Source organism: Oryx dammah, unplaced genomic scaffold, assembly GCF_014754425.2.
Source record: "Oryx dammah isolate SB20612 unplaced genomic scaffold, SCBI_Odam_1.1 HiC_scaffold_1, whole genome shotgun sequence".
In the NCBI taxonomy this organism is placed as follows: Eukaryota; Metazoa; Chordata; class Mammalia; order Artiodactyla; family Bovidae; genus Oryx; species Oryx dammah.
In genome coordinates this window covers 59518279-59545151 of record NW_024070185.1, presented here as the reverse complement: position 1 = coordinate 59545151, position 26873 = coordinate 59518279, and the positions used below count along the sequence as shown (strand labels likewise).

The 26873-nt window shown below is 39.5% G+C and overlaps 1 protein-coding gene and 1 non-coding gene across 8 annotated transcripts in view; both read left to right on the top strand.

Annotated features, from left to right (window-relative positions):
* The window catches only part of RNF38 (ring finger protein 38), a 129619-nt gene that overhangs the window by 61631 nt on the left and 41115 nt on the right, over positions 1 to 26873 (top strand). The window contains exons 1-3 of one of the 7 annotated variants that reach the window (XM_040267132.1): positions 3915 to 4215; positions 11458 to 11607; positions 23457 to 23650. In XM_040267132.1, the coding sequence (XP_040123066.1) occupies positions 23544 to 23650 (107 nt within the window). In that variant the 5' untranslated portion in view covers positions 3915 to 4215; positions 11458 to 11607; positions 23457 to 23543. Of the gene's footprint in view, positions 1 to 3540; positions 3688 to 3900; positions 4216 to 4493; positions 4555 to 11457; positions 11608 to 15681; positions 15969 to 23456; positions 23651 to 26873 lie in introns of those variants that run through there. The other 6 variants (XM_040267341.1, XM_040267205.1, XM_040267275.1 and 3 more) reach the window with 6 other exon arrangements.
* On the top strand, positions 16510 to 16582 carry TRNAC-ACA. Its single transcript has one exon. It is a non-coding gene; the product is annotated as a tRNA-Cys (tRNA).

The window sequence follows — 26873 nt, the reverse complement described above, 5'->3', positions numbered from 1 at the left end:
AGGAATCACGGATTGGATCCCTGGTTGAAGAACTAAGATCCTGAATGCTGCAGGGTGGCCAAAAAACAAACAACAAAAGATTTAAGGAAAAGGCAGAAAATCTGACGAGAAATTCATAATTACTAAAGAAATATAATTTCCAAGTTCAGTTGGCTAATGAGCAAATTCTACCAAACATTTAAAGAAGGCACATCACCAATCTTACAGAAACTCTTGTTGAGAACAGAAAAAGTTTACCGCAGGATTCATTTTCTGAGGGTAGCATAATATCTGTGACAAAACTTGATAAGGATGTTACAAAGATGAAAAGTAACAGCTAATCTCACTTAAGAACACAGATGTAAAGATTGTAAGCAAAATATTAGCAAAGCAAATCCAACAGTGTATAAAAAGAGGAGCACAATATGATGATGGTTTCATAGGAATGTAAAATTGGTTTAACCTCCAAAAAGCAATGTAATTCACCCAGCAACAGAAATTCTGTGATTATCTAATAGATACAGAAAATTTTGATAAAATTAAATATCCATTTTATGGTAAACTTTTAACAAATTTAAAATAAAATAAACCTCCCTTGATTTGCTAAAGGGATCTACCAAAAAACTACTGCCAACATCATACCTAAAGGTGAAATATTGGAAGCTTTCCAGTTTTGGAATAAGACAAAAATGCATGCTCTCACTGTATCTATTCACCATTGTACCGGGAGTCCTAGCCAGTGCAATAAGACAAGATAAGAGGAAAACACATTGGAAAGATAGAAATTGAATGGTTATCTTGTGCCAATGGGATTATATGTGTAGGAAAGGCAAAAAAATTAAGAAAACTATTAGAATTAATAATTATGTATAAAACTTAGAATAAACCCAAGAACAAATGTGCAAGATCTTTCCAGAAAACTGTGAAGCATTATTGAAAAAATTAACAACTCTGGTAAATAAATGATGCATCTTACTTGCAGTTTGAAGATTTAATAATATAAAGATATCAATACCATCTAGTTCATCTAATTCATCTAGAGATCAATGTGGAAGTGCAAGTCGCTCAGTCGTGGCCTGCTCTTTGTGACCCCATGGACTATACAGTCCATGGAATTCTCCAGGCCAGAATACTAGAGTGGGTACCCTTTCTCTTTTCCAGGGGATCTTCCTAACCCAGAGCTATCTCTGCATGGCAGGTGGATTCTTTACCAGCTAAGCCACAAGGGAAAGCCCAATAAAAAATTCTCAGCAGTTATTTCCATGTAGTAGAATGTTAGGACACCAGGGTAGACCAATGACCACGCACATTGGAAGTAACTGCAATATTTTCCTCTTTGGTAAGCAATATATATTGGTATATTTTTATTTTAGAAGTTGAGGGGACTTCAATGACCTAGGTAACCCGGGAGGAAGTTTTTAGTAGTTATTTACGGTTTCACTTCTGTCATAAAAACCAATTTTTTTAAAAACCAATTTTAAAGGGCAGTCTTGGAGTCAGAATTCTCAAAAAGCGCTTACTACAAGCAACTACTTTTCCTGCAAGTGCTGAACTGTTCCCTAGCTGCATGTGGCTGTTTATACAATCCTGGTTAATTCATTAGTTGCACTAGCCCCATTTCAAGTCCTCATTCAGTAGCCATGTATATGTAGATAATGGCTACCTTTTGGATGCTGCTGCAGATGTTGAACGTTTCTATCATTGCAGAAAAATCCACTGGACACCTCTCCAACAAGTTTCCCTACCTTTTTGTACAGACTCCAAGTAAAATTTTAGGTGGACTAGGGATGAGCAACTGCTCCAGTATAATTTACGCCCTCCACAGTAGGTGGTCCGTTGCCCACCTTAAAACTTAACCCACTCATTGGGTGTTTTTTGGTTTAGAAAATCAATTAGAAAAAAAATTGCAGTACAAATTTCAAACTATTCAACCTTGAGGTGTGGGAGCATTGTTTACCAGTGGACAGACTTCTTAGATCAAGTCCTCATACCCCGGTTAAGTAAGATCTCAACCATTTAAGAAGGATTTTCAAGAGTTTGCCTGACAAAGGATTGGCTGAAGCCCAGGGGAAATGCATATAAATTTAAGGATTAGGAACCCCTGAAGGACTGTAATAGGTTTTTGCCACTGAGATTCAACACTTAAGGAACCTGACTCTTATAATTGGGCAACTTCCAAATGGTAATTTCCCTCCTTGTCTGTCCGCCCCCCCCCCCCCGCTCCTTTTTTCTTTCTTTTTCTTCCTGTACTTCCGCCTCTCATTACATACCTGTATACAGTTAAACAAGAAAAGCTGTTTCGGGGTGGTGTGTATTATATAAGGAAGCTTGTATGACAGATTCTGTTGGAAGATCTGTAATGCCAGGTGAATCCACAGCAGGAGACAGAGGTTAGAAGTGGATTACATTGGATGCACCTAAAGGTGTGGTTGGGATTTATGCTTCTGTACTATGAAATGAGAGGCGGGGACCTTAAAAGTTTTGATGTAAACATCTCCAAATTGGCTTGCTTTGGAATACAGGCAGAGAGGGCTTTGAGGGGGAAGAGTGGCTAGATAACAGGGCTACATAATAGAGGTGTGGGGCTGGGGGAGGGGACATGTTCATGGGGGCCTATTATCTCATTCTGGCTTCTCTTTGTTAGGAGTTGTAAAAGCCTATGATATGATTGCTGGAACTTTGAGTTCAGCAGTTGCTAAGCACCTGCTGCTGTGTTTCATGCTGTAGGTTTGGACTTTAGGGTTATAGTCAGAACAGTCTGATTGCTGAGTCTGACACGGGAGACAAATGTATTCAAATAATTGCCATTTTGTGTTATTCATACATAGAGGTTCAGAGGATCCTGGAACATCATTTTAGTCTGGTTACCTAATTTTCTATCGGAAGCAGCTTTGGCCCAGAGTAGACTGGTTTGGGTAATGCCAAAAGAACTAGAACCTGGGTTTTTTTGAAGATTGGCCTGAAATATGGTCTCTATCCTTGAAGACATATAATTCCTATCTACTTGAAACCCACTTCTTTGATGATGTCCCCTTGACTTCCCTCTTACCTTCGATATCGCTTCAACTATTTTGTCCTTGTATTTACTGTGCTTTATGGAAGATCTTACATCCTCTTTTAGATCTTGAATGTGATTATCAGGACGGGCACCATGCCAGCTTCTGTCTCCGTACCTGTCTCATTTCCTGTTCTCAGCACAATATAAATGTCAGGTTTAATTGAGCCTTACAGTAGGACGAATTAGGGTTGACTCTGACTCTCCAGAGATACATTGGACAAAGACACCCGGACAAATCACCTGTCTCTACATCAATAAAAATTCCTAACACTTAGGCCACATGGATACATATACGGTATTTGGAATCTAAATGAAGTCAGGTACAATTTGATGGCTAAGTTTTGGAGGCGCTAGGTACGCACTTGCAACAACATTCTGGGAGAAACGTGTACGAATTGGGAGGCTCGGTCCGCCCGCTGCCCCGCGTAGCGACGGCCTTTCTGTGCGCGTGGGGCGGGACGGGGCGGGGCTGCGCAGGGGCGCTGCGCGACGGCTCTGTTGCCGGAACTAGTCCGAGTCGCGCGCCGGGACGCGCGCAGCCCGCCCCGCCCCCTCCCCGCGGGTGGAAACAAAAGGGTATCCGCGCACAGAGACCAGCCGAGGGGGAGAGGGGCGGAGCGTCTGGCGGTCTTGCACCCTAAGCTCGCTAGGTTCGTTCCTGCGAGGGGTCGGAGTGGGCAGGTGGGCGACCCAGAGCCGAGAGTGGGAGGGCCGCGTGCTCGCGCATCTTGCGGCCTGGCGCCGGGGGGCGTCGCCTGCGCGCGCAGCGGAGCGTAGTGCGCCGGCGCGCGGCGAGTCCTGTCTCCCAGCACCGGGGCGGGGCGGGGCGGGGCGCGGCGGGGCGGGGCGGGGCCCCTCGTGCAGCGGTGCGGGGCCGTGCGGCGGCCGGGGCGGTTAGGGCGCGGGGGCGGACAGGATGGAGCCCCCGAGGCGTTAGCCGGCTCTGTCAGCTCTGGGCTTGCAGCCGTAGTTTTGTGGCGCGGCCCGTGTGATGGTGCCGGGAGGAAGGAAGCGCCGTGATAGCGCCTGGGTCGGAGTTCGGGTTCCGGGGTTGAGAAGGCCCGGGAACGGAAGATCTGGCGAGCTGGCCGCTGGCTGGGCGAGCGGTCACAATAGGAGGCGGCGGCCCAGCGAGGAGCCGCGGGAGTAGCCCCGCAGGGCGGAGCCTCCCCTCGCAGGTACTGGCTGCCGCAGCCGTTGATTCCCGCGCGAGGGCGGGACTGACCGAGCCTCGGGCGGTTAGGAGCCTGCGGGGCCGCGCTTAGAGATGTGGTTGCTTGGTGTTCAGCGGGGCGCGGCCAGGCCGCCCGGCGCTCTTTGTTCCCCGGGCAGCGACGAGGAGGTGCGGGCACAGCCCGAGGGAGCGCCAGCCCACCGCCGTCTGGTGCTGGCCTGGCTCTTTTGCTCCCTCCCTGTTTGCCCAGGCGCAGGTGAAATGATGTCACTCAGGAGAACGCAGAACCCGGTCCAAAGGGTCCTCTCTTGCGTCCTTCTGCAGCCGCGGGTTTCTGAACAGGGTGCGTTTTGTTCTAGGGGATGGAAGTTCTTCCTTTCAGGGTTGAGGAATGAAAGAGGTTGGTTTTCAGCCGAGAGTTTTTCAAATTATTGAGGGATAAAGAGAATAAAGTTTTCATTTGCGTGTGTAGGACTTGTAAGACCGTGCTGTTTATTTGTGCTGCAAAAATGATGTATTAAGTTGGGTGTGTTAATTTTCCACCGTAAATAGAAACGAAATGTAATCTTTAATTGCCTTTTCTGATTTCTTACGAGGCGCACTTAACACAGGAAGATTTAAGTGTATGCAGCTCATTCACAATGGTTTATTACCTTAAAATTGCAAGACTTTTTGGATCCTATTTGGCCTTGATTGCAGGTACTGTTAACACAGTTACCGCAGAATTCCTTTAAATAGCTCCCAGCCTTGGTAATTAGGCTAAAATTTTTTTTTTTAATCCATTCCCTCAGTTTTTAAGAAATCAAAACAATGAGGATCTAGAGACAGTTGGGATCAAATTAAAATTGTTTCTGTCTTCCATTAGGAAGAAATTTTGGGCTTCCTACAGAAGTAACAATACAATACCAAATATAGGGACCAGATTATTTGCACTGCAGCACGCATGTACTTGTAATAAAAAGATTAAATGGATTTTTAAGTAGACATTGTATCCAGCTCTTGCTCTCTCATAAAAGTATTCGTGTAATACATTTGACTTTTTGAAGACCTATTGAGCCTTGAATCTGTTAATTATAGGGCTTCAATTTTAAGTTGATATCTATAATTTTCTTTAAGGCTTGTTTCTAAAAGACTTGGTGGCCTTTAGAGGCTGTAGTTGAATAAATTTTGCCGCAAATGAACTGTGTGGGCCTCAGGTTCTTAATCTGTAAAATAGGAGTTGGATTTAAATGATCTCTGTGGTCCCTCCACTTCTGATACCTTCTGTGACTCTGAAAGGTAGTGTGTTCCTATACTTGTTGAATTTCATGTACTCATCCTATTTTTATAGTTAAACTAAGTTGGAAGTTATTAATTTGAATAAATATTGAGGATTTTCTATACTAAAGTAACCTGATTTTTGAGGAGTGGATGGACAGAGGGTGACACAGTTAGATATAGTTGAATATGTTAGCATCATAATGTGGAGTGTAGGCCTATTGTGTGTCTGCCAACTGCTTTGGATGAGGCTTAGTTACATCACTAGCCTGTTTTTATTTGTGCTCATTTTTTACTTTTCCCTGCAAGGCTAAGAGTGAGAAGTATGAGTGAGAAATCCTCAGATAAAAGTCTGAAATAATCGATCAGGATGGAAAGATGATGGATCTTTGCCTTCTACTTCCAATCTATCCCATCTCTTCCTCGCTATGCTGCCCCAGTTTTGTTTAAGCCAGCACCATTTTGTAATTCATTTTGCTGGTAAGGCAGCTCTTGATTAGGCCTGTGATTGTTGTGCAGTGTCTCGGTCTGCTTACTAGTTTTCTAGTTGTTTTTCTACTAACCGCATATATCAGACATCCGTTTTCATGTTGCCTTGCTTAAATCATAGCTTGCTTACTTTATTCTCTGGACAGAGTATATAGATTGTAAACACACATTTGAACTCTGTAGTTGTAGTCTAGTTCATTTGTTCAACAAATGTAAAATTCTTAACATCACATTGTCTATCTGGAAATTAGGCAAATGTTTGAACTCTATAATAATAAACAAGTAAGAAATTGGAGCAAGTAGACAAAGAGGGGCCATATACACAACCTTGTCTTTCCCCCAACTCTAATGTCATTTCATGTTCCTTTTTAAAGGATCTGAACACTTTTCCTTCTCCCCTCTAAGTTAGGGGATCCTGTTACCCTCATTTATTTCTGTTGAATTTGCCCCTTACTAGACTGAATCTCTTTGAGGGTGAGAAATATTTCTTTTTGTTTTCTTAGTATCTAGCATATGATAGATATGCAATAAATATTTGAATTATTATTTTTATTTAGTAAGATTTATGAAAGGCTCAGTCATACTTCATCTTTTCGAATGTTTATGTGTTTAAGTTTTTACTGATTTGGGACTGTTCCTGGTTTAGGTATTTTCCAAATCTATATAATTCTTAGAAATAAATCTTGAAGAGATGGTTTAGAACAATTTACAAAGCAACAATGACTTTGAGGTTACCAGCTTAAGTAAAATGGTTTAGAAACACTTGCTTAAGGGGAGAATAATCCTTGTGCTGGTAAATCTTGGATTGTGAAAGTGAACAAAAGAAAAACTTACTAGTAGAATGTATAACTCTTATTTTTCCTAACGTTTATGTTCACCAGTTCAGTACATGGAGTGGTTAGAGACTTCCTTAGTTGCACCTTCTTCACCCCTCCCCATTAATTTGTGTGACTAAGGGGTGAGAAAGAAGGGTGGAGCCTTTCAGCTATTTTCACCAACCCTGATTTTGCTCTGCTCCCCTAAAGACATGGATCCAATTTGTCGTTGCCCTGTCTCAAGAATGGGAATAATAATTTTTTTTTTTTGAAAGTATCCCAGTGCTGGAAAGTAATGATCCTTCTCAGGTAAGTAGTACCAGTTCTTAAATGGTTTAACAGCTGCATAATAACATATACCATAAACTGACTTAACAAATACTTAACTTGTTAAATGTTTAGATTACTTCTAGTTCCCTTTGAAATTGTTGCTTTGATGTGATCAACATATTTATGCATATGACTTTTCTCATAGTTTGGAATATAACCTGAGAATTTATCAGATGAAAGATCAATGATTTGAACTGTTGTTAAATAAAATCTCCCTGATTACTTTCCAGGAAATTAACATTTGCCATCGTGGAAGCAGTGAAAATATTTGGATTTTTATGTAATTTAGATTTGACCTCTTCGTTTTTTAGGTACCCAGACTTTGACCAAAAGGAGTAAGGGCCTTGTTGGAGTCAACAACCAGGCGCCTAACGCACCGTCTTTTGTTCTTTCCTTTTCCCTGTTAGCCTGTGATTTTACTGCCTTTGAGCAATTGGTGTGCAACTTAAAACAGTGAACAGTTGTGTTGTTTTTTTTTCTGGAGAGTACTGGCCATTTTGGAGAAGAAGGTTTGGCCTTTTGAACAATTTATTTTGTGGAAAGTACACATTATTTAATACTGGCCTAGAGGTCATCATACACTTGTATATTCTCTACTTTGATGAGAAAAATGTAAATGAACGAAGAAGGAAGCTGTCATCAGAAGTGATTTTTGCCTTTGGCTGATTCACATTGTTGTATGGGCAGAAGCCAACACAATATTGTAAAGCAGTTATCTTCCAATTAAAAAAAATACCATATGGGATTTTGTTAGTTTTAAAGGAGTCATACATAGTAAGCTTCTAGCACAGTAATCAACCAACATAAACATCCATGGTAGCTTTTTTTTTTTAAGTGATTTTGGAGGAAGCTGATTCTGGGACTGTGTGGACCTAAGTCCTATGTTATTTTTAACACAATAACGACTGCAGTTTACCACAGTGATGATAATAACAGTACACTCTCTGAACACTGAGGTTAAGTTGTTGGTAGTATGGCTACCAGGCCGGGGAAAGGCCACATTAAATAGAAGATGACCTTAAAATAGTGATGTGTTTTTGCTTAAAAGGTTAAAGTGTTTTTTGTAATTTCAGTCTTATAAAACAGGAAACAGTTATGCTGGATGACTAGTCATATTGTTATATGTAACATTAAAAATGCAAAGTGTGTGGAGTTACAGGCTCAATCCCATCTCAGGGATGTTTCATGGCAGGACTTCTAAAATACAGTTGCATCCTGAGAGAAGGCTGAAGTTACCATGTCTTTGTAATGCTCAGCGGTTGGTATGTTAGGGAAAATAGAACTGTATTGATTTTCAGATACTGGATAACCTGACTAATTTTAACTGAGGGAGACTTAGGGAGGTAGTAGAAGTCAGAAACAATTTCCAAGGAAACATTAATTTTTAAGTACTTAAAACAGCTTTAAGTAAATAGGCATTGTGGAATAGTTGCTAGTTACTAATTCAACTAGATAGATTACAAAAAAGAATGTTACTTTAAAAATTCTGCAAGTAGAAGGTGGTTTAGTGGGTTGAGTCTGAGTCTTAGAACCAGATTATGGCTCTGGTATTTGTTTCACTTTAAGCAAGCAAGTTGGTTAACCCTAACTTGTACCATATAAAGATCAGAAAGCACAGTTTGATTCCTGGTGTGAAGTTTACTATTACCGAATTGAGGTTTTAGAAACTGCTGTATTGCTTAGGTTTTTTTTGTTTTTTGTTTTTTTTAAGTTTTAATTTATGTCTTTCATAATCAAATTAATACAGAATTTTTCTCTAGAATTCTGGAGAAGAAACTTTGCTTGAGTATGGTACCCAGTTTTTATTCTGTTCTGGACATGTTTGTTGTGCTGGTTTTCTGTTGTGTGTAACAAATTGCCACAAGTTTAGTAGCATAAAGCAAATCTTGTTGCCTTACAGTTTCTGTGGATCAAAGTCCTGGTATGGGTTAGCTCTAGAACCTGTGTCAAGGTCTTATTTGGCTGGGCTCTGATTTTATTAGGGACTTAATGTCCTCTTCCAAGCTTATTGTTGTTGTTATAATGTGGTTCTTGTGATTATAGGACTGAGGCCCCCCGTTTTCTTTGAGAGGATCTTGATCTTAGCTAGCTATCAACTGATGACCACTTTTAGCTTGTAGCTGCCCTCAGGTCTCTGCCATTCACATGCCTTCTCAGCACATAGCAACTTCGTCTGTAGGGTTGGCAGGAGAATCTCTTTAGGAAGTGCTCAACTTCTCTTTTGAGAGCTTTCTCTGATTAACTCAGGCCTACCCAGGATAACCTCCCCTTTGATTAACTTAAAATTCACAGGAATCTTAATTATATTTGAAAATCCTTTCACCTCCATGAAGGGGTTTGTATAATTTAGATCATGTAACTGAACCCAATCAGGGGAATGAAATTGAGTGTGTTTACAGTCCTCCCCACATACCATGCAGGGTTGGTGGTACACCCCGGAGGTGGCAGTCTTGGAGGCTATCTTAGAATTCCCTCTTCCCTTCTCTCTCCTTTTCTCTCCCCTTTCCCCTCTCCCCTTACATCTGCAAGGACCAGGGTTTGTCAGTTTTTTTATGTATTACTGAAATTTGTTTTCCCAGCCAGCTTTTGTACTAGCAGTTTGTAAGCGTGCTGCTCAAACTTTTTAAGTTTGTAAGACTGCTTAAGTGATAGTTGATGGTATGTCACCTTATTAAAACACTCTTCAGATGTACTTATTGTGCAGATTATAAACTTGTAGAAAGAACATGAAGCATGCATAAAGGAACAGGCCCTTTTGAGAGAGAATTTCTTTAAAGTGGTAAAAGCACTCCTTAGATTGAATGAAGTCGGAATGTGAAAAATACTTGTTCCTGTGAAATATTTTCTTACTCCTGCCCTCAGATAAACCCATGGCTCCTAGCTCTATTTTTTTTTTTTTTAAACAAGAACAAGCTCCTCGAGGGTGGGATCCTTGTTTTCTTTTCTAACATAACTATTTGCTTATAGGAGACAGTCAGTAAATATTCCTTGACTCGGTCATTCCTGCTTCATCACAATGGTAAAGGACATTAACACATGCATGTTTATAGTCTAGAGGTGAGCTTTAGTTCATGTCCAAAGCATTTTGTGGAGCAGTACTAATAAATTCTAAAATTAATGGCTTCAGTCCTAGGAAGGTCTTTGGAAGTAGTTATTTTCTTAACAACAGGCCTAGTTATCTGTTGATCAGGCTCATAGCAAGCCAGAAAGAAAAATTTCTAAAGGGGCTAACGAAGTTTATTATAGCAGCATTATTCATGTAATTAGCCTGCCACTTTATGATCTGTCTATTCCTTCCTCTCTGGCTACTTCCTTACTGACCAGTTACGCTGATCATTTTGTAGTTTTCTTGACAACACTGTTTCTTACCAATTACCTCTCCATAGCACCAGTATGGACCATTACCACAGAAAGGTACTTTTTTATACTGTATAGTGATTTGCTTTTCTTTTTATTGCATATACTTCTTGAAGGTAGAAAATCATGACTGTTTTTGTTTAGTGCCTGTTACAGGATAGACACTTACATGTAAGGGAATGGTTGCAGCAATGAAACAAAAAAACAAGACAGCCTTAAAGCCCATGGTCTTTAGGGGCAAGCAGGTCCACAAACCTTAATCCCAAAAAGCAGTTCACTCCACAGCACAGTGGAATTGTGATACTCATGTCTGATCAAAAATGCTACAGGTCAAGTATATTTACATATGAGTTTAGGGCATTAACTCACAGTCTAGTCAAGCATTTAAAACATGCAAGCATTTACTTTGAGGCTTATGATCTTGTCCTTTATTCATTAAGTAGGTTCCTAGGTTTGTGTTGAATAAAGCTGAGGTCTCCACAATATAAATCTTGTTTTTTATACCTGTGATCGCTATAGAAATTTGGCCATAGATGTTCTAAAATCTCTCTTCCCTTGGCTGATAATTTGGAAGGTTAACTAAAAAAGAGAATGAAAAATTAATCATAGCCAGGTTAGACACTAACCTTTCTGTACTTAAGTGATTTTTACTTCTGGTTTTCTTGACATGAAATCTTATCTGTCATTTAAGATTTCAGAATTAATGCCAGCAAGAAAGATATCAATAGGTACTACATGGGAAACATAGGAAGGACTTTGCATTCTTGAGCGGTGCTGTTTTGCCTTTAAAGAAAGTTTTTATGAGAGATCCATTGCCAGAGGCAGTCTTTGTCTTCCTTATGTTCGTTTTGATGTTTAAGATTAATTTTTTATTTCTTTTGCTCTGCTAACAAAATCATCAAATACCTAGAAAATCCAGACTGTCCTTCATAGGCATGATTCTCCACATTGGTGCAGCTAGCCATGAACTATCCTTTTCTTCTCCCTCTTTTTCCCAGATATCTCCCGGGGCCAATTCAGCACCTCTACCTGGCCATCCTAACAAGGTGATTTGTGAAAGGGTGAGACTTCAGAGCCTGTTCCCTCTCCTCCCAAGTGATCAGAACACTACCGTTCAAGAGGATGCTCACTTCAAAGCTTTCTTCCAGGTTCTTATATATTTACCCTTTGCCTTCGTAGGGCTGAAAGTCACAAGATACATACTAGGTTGTCTCTAGGAAGGCTTGAACCAACATTCTTAGTATCTTCCTACTTCTTATTTTCTGTTGTTTGTGGGAATAAGTATTCTTCTTAGAGGACATCTTTAACTTATTCAGCCAGCTTTTCTGAAGAATGTTTGTCTTCTCTTGAGCTGCTGTTACTATTTGACCACTTAATATTCTTGTTTTTTAATCTTTTGGTCTTAATCATGTGTCCTAATAGGTCAAGTTCTGTAGGAAAGTAGAAGACATTACAGAATATGTGAAATTGTATAGAGAAAGAAAAATAGAAGCATGTAAGATATTTTTTAAAGCTATCACTGCTTTGATAGTAATGCACATTACAGACTTTGATAGATAATGCACATTTCAGAGAGAAAATATGGTAACTTGCCTTTTATGACTTTTGATATCTGTGGGTAAATGTGTTTAAAATTTCATTACATATGAAATGAAAACAAATTAAGGTATAAATGGATTTAAACTATCATTAGGTTATTAACAAGATCAGTAGGATGTACTCACAGAAATCATTGACTACTGTATTTAAAATCCATTACTCCCCGAGATTCAGTAAGGGAAGTCATCATTACCAGAAAGGAGACTAAGTTACAGAATTGCTTCTGGATACTAGGGTTGTGGGCCAAGACATGTAATTGTACATGTTGAGGTAGTGAGAGTTGCTAATCAAAGCTAGGACTTCTGGATAGAGAGCCAGCTTATTTTCTGTTCATGTGGGAGTGGTAGGTTGGGACTTGAGACTACGTCTGAAAGAGAAGTGTTTATGACACGTTGGAGAGGTAGGATTTAGAAGTTGATGCAGATGAGGATAGGTGTCTAGGTGATCTAGGGCTCTTCAGGCTGTTATTCCTTGTTGATGCTGTGTGTCAGGTTCTCTGCTTCGCGTGTGTGGTCTCCTCTTGTCTTTAGCCATCATAATAAAGTTCATCTGGATGGTTTTCTAGATGAAGCAATAGCCTCAGAGAATCTCACTGAGATGCCCGATTTACATATCTAGTTATTAACAGAATAGAGACTCAAATCCAACTTCAGTTATTTCTTATCTCTATCATACCACCTTATGAGTATTTCTGTAAACACAGTTCACTGTATGTTAAAAGACGTCGTTTATTGAATTGCATGACATATTGACTGCTGTTTTGAATACGGCATTAGCTGCAAGAACTTGATCTTTAGTAGTAACTAATGAAGAAATTGACTTCATACCTTCACTACTGCCTCCAGTAAACAGTTATTTGACACTTTCTGTGTTCTCTGTACTTCCTCTGAGTCTTTAAGCATTAAGGTAACATTAACTAAACTCAAAGAATAGCTGCCCAATGCAGTAGATTAAAACTCATATTTTGAAAATAAAACCAAAAAGTTAGCCAGTTCCACTTGAGTGTTAGCAGAAAAGTGAAAGGTGTTTTTTTATTTATAGTCCTAATTTAACTTAAACCTTACTTTGCCCTAACTTAAAAATCAGGCCCTCAATGTACTTTGCTCCCACGAGAGACTGGAGATTTTCTTTGTCCACTTATTACCCCTACCACTGTTCCACGTGAAGCAAAGTAAATCCTTCTCACATCCCCTTTGAGATATTGTCAGGTACTTTCAACTAATTCTGACACCAAAATAGAGTGTGGTTTCCTAGTTGCAGTTATGGTTCTCATCATTATAAAACCTAGTTGCCATATGAAAAGGAGAGCCTGTGCAGCCATATCCTGTCCTCAGCGCCACTGCCTTAATGCATTGTTTTCTCGAAGCTTTGCTCCAAGCTGTTTCCCTCCAACTCTTTCTACTTTTACTTTCCCTTTTTACTCCATCCATTCCAAACAATTACCTTACCTTTTCCATTTTTCCCCCTAAAACACCCTCTCTACTTGATATTTTAGCTGAAACTATTCTCTTTTGTAAGGACATCATTTCTCCTATAGCCTTCTCTAGGAGTAAAGAAATGATTGGCTTTTTGTGCTTCAAGCGTGGAATTGGATACGTAACAAGTAAGTAGGATGGTCACAGAGGTGAAGGCAAGTTTTGACACTCTCCTGGATCCTTGTTTGTAACCATCAGTCTTTGAACAAAAAGCTCATCCTATTTTTGATCTCTTTTTTGTCCTTTTATCTTTACTACTTAACCGAGTTTGTATCACTATCCTTGTTTATTACTTTTCCACTCTGCTCTTTTTTTGCTTATTTTTCTAGTCAAAATATTTCAAATTTTGCGTGCTTTTTAATTTTTTTAATTATGAAATATTTTCATATGCATGTTGTAAAGTATGAAGATGTGTGTATAATTTTCAAAAATCTACCATCCAGCTTAAGAAATCACCTATTAACCAATATTTTTGAACATTTCTATAAAAATGATGGTTTTGTTTTTCTTGCTTTGAATTTTTTTTACAAAAATGGTTTAAGAAGCACATTTACATCTCTATAAAAATAAGCCTATATTTAAAATTAGCATCAAGGTGTTTCTTGTCATTTTTTAAATTAAAATTAAGGCATAGTTATAGTGGAATTCACCTTTTTTGGGTACAGCTCTGTGAGTTTTGACATAAACATACAGATGTGGAACCAGTACAATCAAGATACGATAGTTTCAGTACCCCTTCCCCTGAAATTCCGTCATATCTGTTTGCCATCAACCCCCTACAGTTTTAAAATTAGCAGTTTCATGTAGCATAGGGAGCTCGACTCTGCTCTGTGAGGTGGGATGAAGGGGGATGGGAGGGAGGTTCAAGAAGGAGGGGATATATGTATACATATAGCTGAGTCACTTCATTGTACAGCAGAAATTAACATAGTAAAGCAGTTCCAATCCAACAAAAGTAAAATGAGCAGTTACTGTACTACCAACCAATTCAGTGATTGTGAGTGAAGATTGTATGCTTTTATTAAAAAGTCAGGTGCATTGTGGAGAACTTGAATTTCAGATGTGGCACAGCCCTTGATTTCAGGAATGTGTGTGTATGTGTATTTAACATATATATGTTATTTTTAATATCCCTTTCCATTATGGTTTATCATAGGATAGTGAATATAGTTCTTTGTGCTATACGGTAGGAGCTTGTTTATCCATTCTGTATATAAAAACTTGCACCAGCTCACCCCAGCCTCCCATTTCATCCTCCAGCCCTCTCCCCCTTGTCAGCCACAAGTCTGTTCTCTGCGCCCGTGGGTCTATTTCTGTTTTGTAGATAGGTTTGTTTATGTCGTACTTTAGATTCCATGTATAAGTGGTATCATATGGTATTTGTCTTTCTCTGACTTTACTTATTATGGTAATCTGTAGTTGCACCCATGTTACTGCAAATGGCATTATTATTATTAATCTGAGTAGTATTCCATTTTATTTATATATATTATATATATATGTATATATATATAAATCACATCTTCCTGATTGATTCATCTGTCAGTGGACATTTAAGTTGTTTCCATGTCTTGGCTATTGTCTGTAGTGTTCCTATGAACATAAGGGGTCAATGTATCATTTTAAGAATTTTGCTGGATATAGGCCTACTATGCCTCAGAGTGGAATTGCTGGATTGTATGGTAATTTTAGTTTTCTAAGGAAACTCAATAGTGTTTTCTATAGTGGCTGTACCAACTTAGAGTCCCACCAATACTGTAAGTTTCCCTTTTCTCAGGTGTGCATCTTAATACAGCTAGATAACAACTTTAATCTGTATATTTACTGAAGCTAGGTGATTGAAATTTGTTGATTTATACAAATAAAGAAATACATTGTTTCCGAAAGAGAAGACTAATTATTGTAAAAATGTCTGTTAACAAGTTCATAGACATAATAAAAATTTCAGCCAAAAAATAAAATTTTTATTTTAGAACTTTACAGTTATCTTTAAATTCATAAGGAAAATTAACAAAGGAAGAACAGGAACATTTCCCAAAATTGTCCTAAAGGGAAATATGCCATAATGATACTAAATCATACTGTAAAGAAATAGTTCCATGTTGTTTAAATACAGTGGCTGTTTTTCAACCCTCATTCTACATGACCTCTTAATTAGGTTGGTGAAAAAGTAATTGAGGTTTTGGACCATGAATTTTAAATCATTGTAACTAGGCTCAAACACATCTTTATTGATGAAAATAGGAATCATTACAATCAACAGATTTTTGCCAACGAGAAATAAGTTTGTTTATTCCCATAGCATAAAGATCTGTGCCTTGGGATTCGACTGACTCTTGGAAAGCATTTTCTGCCTCCTGGTTGTGGAAGCATTTTCCCTGAAAAAAGATGTTGAGATGCTTGAAGGACGTGGCAGTCAGTTGACGAGAAGTCAGGTGAATATGGTGGATGAGGCAAAGCTTCGTAGTCCCAATGCATTCAACTTCTAAAGTGTCAGTTGTAGGATGTGCGGTCAGATGTTGTCGTGGAGAAGAGTTGGGCCTGTTCTGTTGACCAGTGTTGGCTGGGGGCATCGCAGTTTTCAGTGCCTCTCATTGATTTGCTGAGCATACTTCTCAGATGTAACAGTTTCACCAGGATTCAGAAAGCTATTGTGGATCAGTGCCAGCAGACCACCACACATTGACCATGACCTTTTTTTGGTGCAAGTTTGGCTTTGGGAAGTGCTTTGGAGCTTCGTGGTCCAACCACTGAGCTGGTTGTATAAAATCCACTTTCTGTCACACATCACAGTGTGATGAGAAATGATTTGTTGTTGTTACGTAGAATAAGAGAAGACGACTCTTCCAAACAATATTTTTGATTTTCCAGTCAGCTCATGAGGCACCACCCACTTACCAAGGTTTTTCACCTTTGCTTCAAATGCCAAACAACTGTAGAATGGTTGATGTTGAGTTCTTTGGCAACTTCTCAACTTCCCTGGTGGCTCAGACGGTAAAAGCATCTGCCTACAATGCAGGAGACCCAGGTTCGATCCCTGGGTTGGGAAGATCCACTGGAGAAGGAAATGGCAACCCACTCCAGTGTTCTTGCCTGGAAAATCCCATGGACAGAGGAGCCTGGCAGGCTACAGTCCACAGGTCACAAAGAGTCGGACACGACTGAGCCACTTCACTTCACTTCATGTAGTTGTAAGAGAATCAGCTTCAGTGCTCCCCTGAATTGGTCATTGTCAACGTGCAACTTCCATTATGCTCATTATCGTCAAGGCTCTCGTCTCTTTGCAGAACAAGAACCACCACTGCACTGTGTGTTCGTTAGCAGTTCCTGGGCCAAATGTGTTGATGTTGTGCATTGTCTCTGCTGCTTTACGACCCATTTTGAACTTGAATAAGAAAATTGCTCCAATTTGCTTTTTGTCTAAACATCATTTCCCTAGTCTGAAATAAATATAAACAGCAAGTTACAAGTTATTAGCATAAAATTTAGAAATATGCCTTAAAATGATATATAACATAACCACATTTATCTAAGAATGTGTCTCCATATCAAACAGAAAAGTGCAGCATTGCAATTACTGTTGCATCAACTGTTAGGTTGATGCAGTTCCTTTTGCATCAACCTAACAGTTGACTCCTTGAAACTCCATTCCACTGGCTTTTACCTTCACACTCCACACTCCTTTCATCAGCTACTCAACATAAAATGTTGGAGCTTCTTAGGGTTTAGCATTGGACCTCTTTTTCACTATATAAATCATTGATATTTTGAGCAATTTGTCACTGCCTGCAACTTCTTTGGCATACCATCTATCTGTTATACCAAAAACTCCTGAATTAACATTTCTAATTTGAGCTTCAGTTGTCTGCACAACTCCATGTGGATAATTCAGAGAGATCCCTTGATTTCAGGTGGTTCTTAATAGCTTTTCTATTTTTGTTGGTTTCATATTTATGCTTCAGATTATTTTATTTATCCTTGTTTATAGCTTCTATGGAAGTAAATACAGCATTTGAACACAGTACATTTACAGCATCAAGATAAATGAGTTTGTGAACCAGTGGTGTTTTGTGTAATTAAAAATTAAGAGAAATCTAGGACTTAGGTTGTTAATAATTATTCAGAAGTAAGCCACACAGGCCTCCCTAAACTCAGGAAGCCAGTGCTGGCCTAGTAGTTATGGCCAATGATACAGTAATTTAATATTTTCACACAGTATTTTATCCTCTTCATTATGGTGGGGACTGTATTAGTTATACCACTAGAGTCCCTTTGTAAGCACTCATTGCACTCACAGTCATTCTGTTCTTTGGCCTTTTATGAAAAAACAAAAAAAAAAAAAACAAAAAACACAAACTTGGGCCATATCAGAAGCAAAGCCCTGATTTTTTTTTTAATGTCTGCTGCAGTACCTTTTGAAAACAATAGTAAAAACCTCCCCCTCCCCCATATCTTTAAGTAAAATAACATTCCAGGAGGATGTACTTTTAGAGTGGTTATGAAGTTGGATTTTATTCTGAAACATTTTGAGCTGAGAACTATCAAAGCTGTACTACTTAGAAAATTAAAGTCCTGTGTGAATTATGCCAGACAGGACTGTATATACCTTGTGTAGTTCAAAGGCAGTATTTCACTGAATTGTCTTTGGTACATCTTCACTAATAGAAACACATTTTACATAAATTTGAATATAGTTTAAGTCAAGACTTCCGGTTTGTGGAGAATTAAGTGAGAATGTGTAGAGATCATTTTGTAAATTATATTGTGTGGTTCAAATATAAAGTTATTAATTTCCAGCTTTCCCCCTGCTTCTTATTTACAAAAAGGGAATTGTCTTTGTGTTTATACTTTATTAGTTGCTTTATGTAGAGTGAGTGTTTCAGTTTTCTAATTGCTTTCACGTCTCTTCGTTTTTTAAGGAAACTCCATACTGTATACTCCATAGTGGCTGTATCAACTTACATTCCCACCAGCGGTGCAAGAGGGTTCCCCTTTCTCCACAACCTCTTCTGCATTTGTTGTTTATAGACTTTTAAATGATGGCTATCATCATGTCTTTTATTTTTAATTAATAGAATTCAGTGAGTGTTTTTTTCTGCATGCTTGCATGCTAAGTCGCTTCAGTCTTGTCTGACTTTCTGTGACCCCCGTGGACAGTAGTCCACCAGTCTCATCTGTCCATGGGATTCTCTAGGCAAGAATACTGGAATGGGTTGCCATGCCCTCCTCCCAGGGATCTTCCCTACCTAGGGATCTAACCTGCGTCTCTTGAGTCTCAAGCATTGGCAGATGGGTTCTTTACCTCTAGCACCACATGTGGAATGAGACATTTAGTCTTTTGTCAAAGATGTAAGGCAAATAGAGAAAGTCTGGAAGTTTAAAAGAGGGTTGGAAACTTATAAATCATGCTGTATTTACTTACTTGTGGGTCTGAGATGAATGGTGGTCCTAATTAAGGCCCAGGTGGAGAGAGGACCAGGTTTCTGGAGATGTTACCTCTTGATTCTAGTTGCCCCCTTGTTCCCTTGAGAAGGAAGTCCTCAGGACTCACTAGTAGTTGCTGAAGTCGGAGGCACATTTCGATCACCATTTTAAATCTGAAACTTGGAACCTGGTTCTGCGTTGCGGAAGGTTTCCATTATCTTACAAAGCTTCCTGATTGAGATATGTAAATATATTTTATGTGTGTTTATATATGTACATATGCATGTGTGTTTGTGTGTATTTTTTCCCCCATGGCATTGAGCATTTAACAATTTCTGATTTGTTTTTTTTGAAACCATGCAATACTTTCTTACAGGTTTTTTTCACTTCTAATAAGAATGTTTGGTTATAGGGATTTGGGGTTAGATAGATGTAATCCTCTACGCATTTTATTAGATGCTAAATACTCAGAGTTTCAAAGAGTACTCAAATTGATAAGGAATATGAAACAACATTGCATGTAATAAACTCTTTAATAATTCCCTGTCCCTAAATATCAATTTGTGGTTTCCTATTACTTTGACTGAAAAAGTAAGGCTTATTACCATAGTGAATGAGCTCACTTCCACGTTATTTCCTATCTCTTACACACTGAGAACCTTTTACAACAGAAAGAGAAGAGATGGGAAATTTTCTCAGTCATCTCCATTCTTAAAAGTAATAGCTTTGTTGCAAAATAAGAATATGCTAACGCACAACTTGAACATTACTGAAAATATGATAGCCTAAATTTTTTAAGGTTATTTTTGTGAATCTGTAGCATTCTCCTCAGTATCAATAACCTCAGATACGCAGATGACATCACCCTTAGGGCAGAAAGCAAAGAGGAACTAAAGAGCCTCTTGATGGAGGTGAAAGAGGAGAGTGAAAAAGCTGGCTTAAAACTCAATATTCAAAAAACTACGATCATGGCATTCAGTCCCATCTCTTCATGGTAGATACATAGGGAAACAAAACAGTGAGAGACTTTGTTGTCCGTGGGCTCCAAAATCACCATAGATGATGACTGCAGCCATGAAATTAAAAGACGCTTTGCTCCTTGGAAGCAAAGCTATGACTAACCTTGACTGCTAATATGCTAACTAGACAGCATGTTTAAAAGCAGAGACATTACTTTGCCAACAGAGGTCCGTCTAGTCAAAGCTATGGTTTTTCCAGTAGTCATGTATGGATGTGACAGTTGGACTGTGAAGAAAGCTGAGCGCCGAAGAATTGATGCTTTTGAACTGTGGTGTTGAAGAAGACTCTTGAGAGTCCCTTGGACTCCAAGGAGATCCAACCAGTCCATTCTAAAGGAGATCAGCCCTGGGTTTTCTTTGGAAGGACTGATGTTGAAGCTGAAACTCCAATACTTTGGCCACCTGATGGGAAGAGCTGCCTCATTTGAAAAGACCCTGATGCTGGGAAAGATTGAAGGCGGGAGGAGAAGGGGATGACAGAGGATGAGATAGTTGGATGGCATCACCGACTCAATGGACATGAGTTTGGGTAAACTCCAGGAGTTGGTGATGGGCAGGGAGGCCTGGTATGCTGCAGTCCATGAGGTTGCAAAGAGTTGGACACGACTGAGCAACTGAACTGAACTGTGGTTGGAGAATCCCTTGGAGAACAAGATCAAACCAGTCAATCCTAAAGGAAATCAATCCTGAATATTCATTGGAAGGACTGATGGCTGAAGCTGAAATTCCAGTACTTTGGCCACCTGATGCAAAGAGCCAACTCATTAGAAAAACCCTGATGCTGGGAAAGATCGAAGGCAGGAGCAGAAGGGGATAACAGAGGACGAGATGTTGGATGGCATCACCGACTCAAAGGACATGAGTTTGAGCGAGTTCTGGGATATGGTGAAGCCTGACGTGCAACAGTCCACAGGGTCACAAAGAGTCAAACACAACCGAACAACAACATTCTCCTCCATATGGGCAGTGGATTTTTAGAATTCAAAGTTTCATGTCTTGGTTTGCGTTAAGCTTTGAGGTACAGGTTATACATATGAGGGATTAGATAGTAAAGAATCTGCCTGCAATGCAGGAGACACAGGTTCAATCCCTGGGTTGGGAAGATCCCCTGGAGAAGGGAATGGCAACCTACTCCAGTATTCTTGCCTGGAGAATTCCATGGATATAGGAGCCCGGGGGCTACAGTCCATGGGGTTGCAAAGAGTTGAACACAACTGAGCAACTGACACTTGCACCTTTTATACATATGAAAGCCAGTTATGATACATCACTAGTATTTTGTACCTTAAAAAGTCAATGTTAATGAAGTCTGTTTTACGAAATTTGGCAATCACTTACTTCTAAACATGTGCAGTTCATGTTTGAGTTTGTGACGTCTTAGCTGTTCTGTCATTTTGTTTTAATCAGAATATCTAAATTTCAGTGGTTATTTTTCAATTTTTAGGATTATCAAAACATAGCTTATTAAAATCGGGGGTTAAAACAAATATACTTTTAATAGCACCATTAAGGATAGGGTTTCCCTGATAGCTCAGTTGGTAAAGAATCCTGCAACGCAGGAGACCCCAGTTCAATTCCTGGGTTGGGAAGATCCTCTGGAGAAGGGATAGGCTACCCACTCCAGTATCCTTGGGCTCCCTTGTGTCTCAGCTGGTAAAGAGTCTGCCTGCAATGCGGGAGACCTGAGTTCTCTCCCTGAGTTGGGAAGATCCTCTGGAGAAGGGAAAGGCTACCCACCCAGTATTCTGGCCTGGAGAATTCCATATAGTCCATGGGGTCGCAAAGAGTCGGACATGACTGAGCGACTTTCACTTAACTATAGGAAGAAATAAGGTTAGTGTGGTGAGGAAAATTACCAGAAACTTGTATATTATTCTGAAAACTACTTCCTATTTTTGTTATAATGACAAATTTGAATTATATAGATTGGAAATGGCATGATTTTGTGAATATGTCAGCTAAATAATTTAGAATGATCCAAAGCAGTTTGCTTCATTCCTATCAGTTTAATGAATTGTTTTACATGCTTTATATCTTAAAATCCAATGTTGTTGTATGTAGCCTCATATATTCTTTAGCTAATATTAACATGATTTTTGTTCTAGCTGCTACTGCTAAGTCGCTTCAGTCGTGTCCGACTCTGTGCAACCCCATAGACAGCAGCCCATCCGGCTCCTCCGTCCCTGGGATTCTCCAGGCAAGAGTACCGGAGTGGGTTGCCATTATCAGAAGAGCTGTAGGGACTTCCCTGGTGATCCAGTGGTTAAACCCCTTCACCTCCAATGCAGGAGGTGTGGTTTTGATCCCTGGTCAGGGAACTAAGATCCCACATCCTCACGGCACAGTTCCCTGCCCCAAAGTGCTCTGATGCCCAAATAGAATTTGCATGAGTAGACTGGAGACAGGAGCGGCTCTTAATAGAAGACACATGGCCCTCATCAGACTTTGTTAACTTACAATTTTGACAGTTTTGGTGAGACTCAGTTGGAAGATTGAGTTGTGTGAGGAATCCTGGAGAGTTAATAATTCAATTAAGTTATCCATACCAATTTTGTAGCTAGTAAGCAAGAAAGCTTGAGACTATGTTTCAACATTGACAGGTATGTTTTGAATTATCCACCTCTCCCATGATCTACCTGAAATGTCTTTCCCTAAGATATCCTTTTATGATATTTTAGTTAAGAACTGATGAAATAAATCGATTGACTGTTTTTTAATGTTTTAAGTAAATCTTACTTTGTCCACATAATTGCTTTAAAGAATAAATGTAATCACCTTAAACAGTGGGAATAAGGAGGTAGACAAGTGTGATTTAGAATCAAATCACAGGCCTACTTAAATTATACCCTCTCTTAAATGGATCTCTCAGCTGCAAATTAATGCCTAAAAGAGTAACTAGTAACTGATGGGAAGGCATAGTAGAATTTCAGTTAAAATTGGAGTTTCAAAGAGATGGTCAGGTACCGTTTGTTGTTGTTTAGTTGCTAAGTTCTGTCCAACTCTTTTGCGACTCCATGGACTGTAGCTCGCCAGGTTCCTTTGTCCATGGGATTTCCCAGGCAAGAATACTGGAGTGAGTTGCCATCTCCTTCTCCAGAGGATCTTCTAGACCCAGGGGATCTTCTCAACCCAGGAAGCAAACCTGCATCTCCTGCACTGGCAGGTGGCTTCTTTACCACTGAGCCACCTGGGATGCTCAGTCAAGTACAATACAAATTGCTGATTACCCTATCATGTATGTTTGTTCTTACCTGATTAGTTTTATGATGAATTTAAATAAAGAGTTACGTTTTCATTTGATCTTTCTTTCCTACCCCACCCCCCACATCTTTTAAAAAGATATTTAATTCATGTTAATAGTGTATCTTTTCCCTCCTTTACACTTGGAGGTAAACGTACTTAAACATCTATGCATGTAAATAGTAATGCAAAAATCCTTTAAAACTCTTATTCTGTTGATTGATTTTGTTGCATTGGCAGAGTGAAGATAGTCCAAGTCCCAAGAGACAGCGCCTCTCTCATTCAGTCTTCGATTATACATCAGCGTCACCAGCTCCCTCACCACCAATGCGACCATGGGAGATGACATCAAATAGGCAGCCCCCTTCAGTTCGACCAAGCCAACATCACTTCTCAGGGGAACGATGCAACACACCTGCACGCAACAGAAGAAGGTGAGTTGGTTATATTACTTACTAAATTTTTGGTCATTGGTAGAGTATTTTTAAACATCAGAAAGCATTTTTTCTGTAGGCATTTTATAAATATATCAACACCTTTGTCTCTGTACACTCGCACACAAACAACATTACAAGTTGTTTGAACTACCACAGTATATCATGAGAATTCATTTAGCTTGGGATTGACAGATGTAGAAATTGTATAATAAGAGGCTAAAGTGATTTACTTAAAATCAATCCATACCGTTAATGTATGAATTCAACTACCTCAAGGTTTAAGACATTTTGTGTGCTGACCTTCAATCCATATTACCGAAAAATACATTTTATAATTTACAACGGTACTCCAAAATCCCTGTAGATGATGACTGCAGCCATGAAATTAAAAGATGCTTGCTCCTTGCAAGAAAAGCTATGACAAACCTAGACAGTGTATTAAAAAGCAGAGACATTATTTTGCCAACAAGTCTGTATAGTCAAAGCTATGGTTTTTCCAGTAGTCATGTATGGATGTGAGAGTTGGACCATAAAGAAGGCTGAGCACCAAAGAATTGATGCTTTTGAATTGTGGTTCTGGAGAACACTAAGGAGAAGCCCTTGGACAGCAAGGAGATCAAACCAGTCAATCCTAAAGGAGAAGAGTCCTGAATATTCATTGGAAGGACTGATGCTGAAGCTCTAATACTTTGACCACCTGATGCAAAGAGCCAACTCATTGGAAAAGACACTGATGCTGGGAAAGATTGAAGGCAGGAGGAGAAGGGGACAACAGAGAATGAGATGGTTGGATGGCATCACTGACTCAATGGACAACAGTTTGAGCAAATTCCAGATGTTGAAGGATAGGGAAGCCTGGTGTGCTGCAGTCCATTGGGTTACAAAAAGTCGGAACTGAACAGCAACAACAGTGGAAATATGGAAGTCTTAGGAATGAGTAGTCTCTTCTTCACTCCATTATTATCCATTCCATTCTTACAAATGAATAATCTCTCTCCACAAATATTCCTCTTGTATTCTCTAAGGCAGCTGTAGCTTCATTAAGTTTCTTTTTAAATTGCGGACCCTGTGATATGAGGTGTGACTGAAGTTTAGTACAACTTTCAGTCCTCTCTTCTGTGTGGTACTTGGCTCTTTCTTTTTCTTCTCCAGGGAATACATTTCCTGAGCTGCTTCCTGTTTAGTAGTGGCCTGAGGTCATACCTTTCCTCTTCCAAAGAAAGAGCATCCTTGAAGTGAGACAGCTGTTTATATTTCCAGGATGTTGATAATCTAAGAAGTACTGATGATCTCAAAGTAGTAAGGTGTTACGGACTGAATATGTTTCCTGAAAATCCATAGGCTGATGCCTTAACCCACAATGTGGATGAATTTGGAGATGAGGCCTCTAAGGAAGTAATTCAGGCTAATTGAAATGATCAGGACAGGTCCTTGATCCAAGAGGATTAGTGTCCTTATAAGACTCCAGGGAGAGAGCTTTCACCAAAAAGCATGCTGGCACCTTGATCTCTTGGACATTAAGTCTCTAGAACTTGAGAAAATAAATTTCTGTTGTTTAAGCCAGTTTGTGATATGTTGTTAGGGCAGCCTTAGGGCACTTAATTTTGGCTCAGATGGTAAAGAATCTGCCTGTAACGTGGGAGACCTGGGTTTGATGCCTGAATTGTGAAGATCCCCTAGAGTAGGGAATAGCTACCCATTTCAGTATTCTTGCTTGGAGAATTCCATGGACAGAGGAGTCTGACGGGCTATAGTCAATGGGGTTGAAAGAGTCACACAACTGAGTGACTAACAGACAGGTAACTTAATACTGAAGGGATCTTAAAAACCCATCATTCGTTGTTCCAAATCAGACAAGATAAACCTGTTCCTGAGGTATATTCTGTTGAGACCATTAAACTTTTACATTTCTGGTGCATTATTATCCAATTAAATGGGAATGTTTAAGTAAAATAATGTTATACCAACCAGGTAAAATACTTCATAGCTGTTAAATATAATAACATGAGGAAGTAACGTCTGAGTACCTGCTGTAATATTTCCTATTGTTTTATGGTGAAATGTGCCATACATTCAGGAGAACTTGTAAAACAAGTGTACATTTAAAAAGGATAACACACAAGTGTGCTCTACACTTAGGTTAAAATAGAACATCAAAATCCCTCCTTCCTGGAAGATAAACCCTTTCCTGTGATTTGTTGTAACTCCCTTGGTACATGTTTTTAATACATGCTAAAACACTGTAAATACATTCTAAAAACAGTTTTGTGTTTTGTTTACTTCACATAAGTGTATTCTTTGTTTACTAAGCAGTCTTCTTTAATGTGGGGAGCAGTAGTTCATTTATTGTGATATAATCTTCCATTGAACTAATGTACCATAATTTATGTACCCATCTACCGTTGGGTAATAGTTATGCCCAGTTGGGGTAATGAAAAGAGTTCTTTTAGGACCCTTTGTGTACGCAACTCCTAGTGTGCATGTGCAAGCATTTCATTAAGATAAAAGCCTAGGAGTACAATTGTAGGTTATCAAATGCGTTCTGGACCAGAAAGGGCATGACAGTGCCTGTTGCTGGATGGCGGAAACTAGTTTTCAGGTTGAAAAGAAGCATCAATCTCCATGTTTGTTGAACACGAAGGAGAAATAGGGCGCACTTACCTAGAAAACAAGCTACAAATTTGTTATGTCCAGCATTGTGTGTTATTTGTTACTTCCTTCTCACTTTAGTACTATACTTATGCTGCTGCTGCTAAGTCGCTTCAGTCGTGTCTTACTCTGTGCGACCCCACAGCTGGCAGCCCACCAGGCTCCTCCATCCCTGGGTTTCTCCAGGCAAGAGTACTGGAGTGGGTTGCCATTTCCTTCTCCAATACATGCATGCCTGCTAAGTCGCTTCAGTCGTGTCCGACTCTGTGCAACCCTATGGACAGCAGGCCACCAGGCTCCTCTGTCCATAGGATTCTCCAGGCAAGAATACTGGAGTGGGTTGCCCTTTCCTTCTCCTTAGTACTTACAGGCTAGCTATAAGTTTAACTGCCAGTTTTTCTGCCAAAAGTAGGGTTTATAAGCAGATGCAGTATTCAGCAACGATCTGATACAATTTCAGATACAAAGATGAGCACACTGGGAAGTTAGCAAACATTTGAAGAAAGCCAACAAAGTGAAAGAATGTCTCTGAAACTCAAAGAAAGAACTTGAAGTAACAGCTAATAAAATA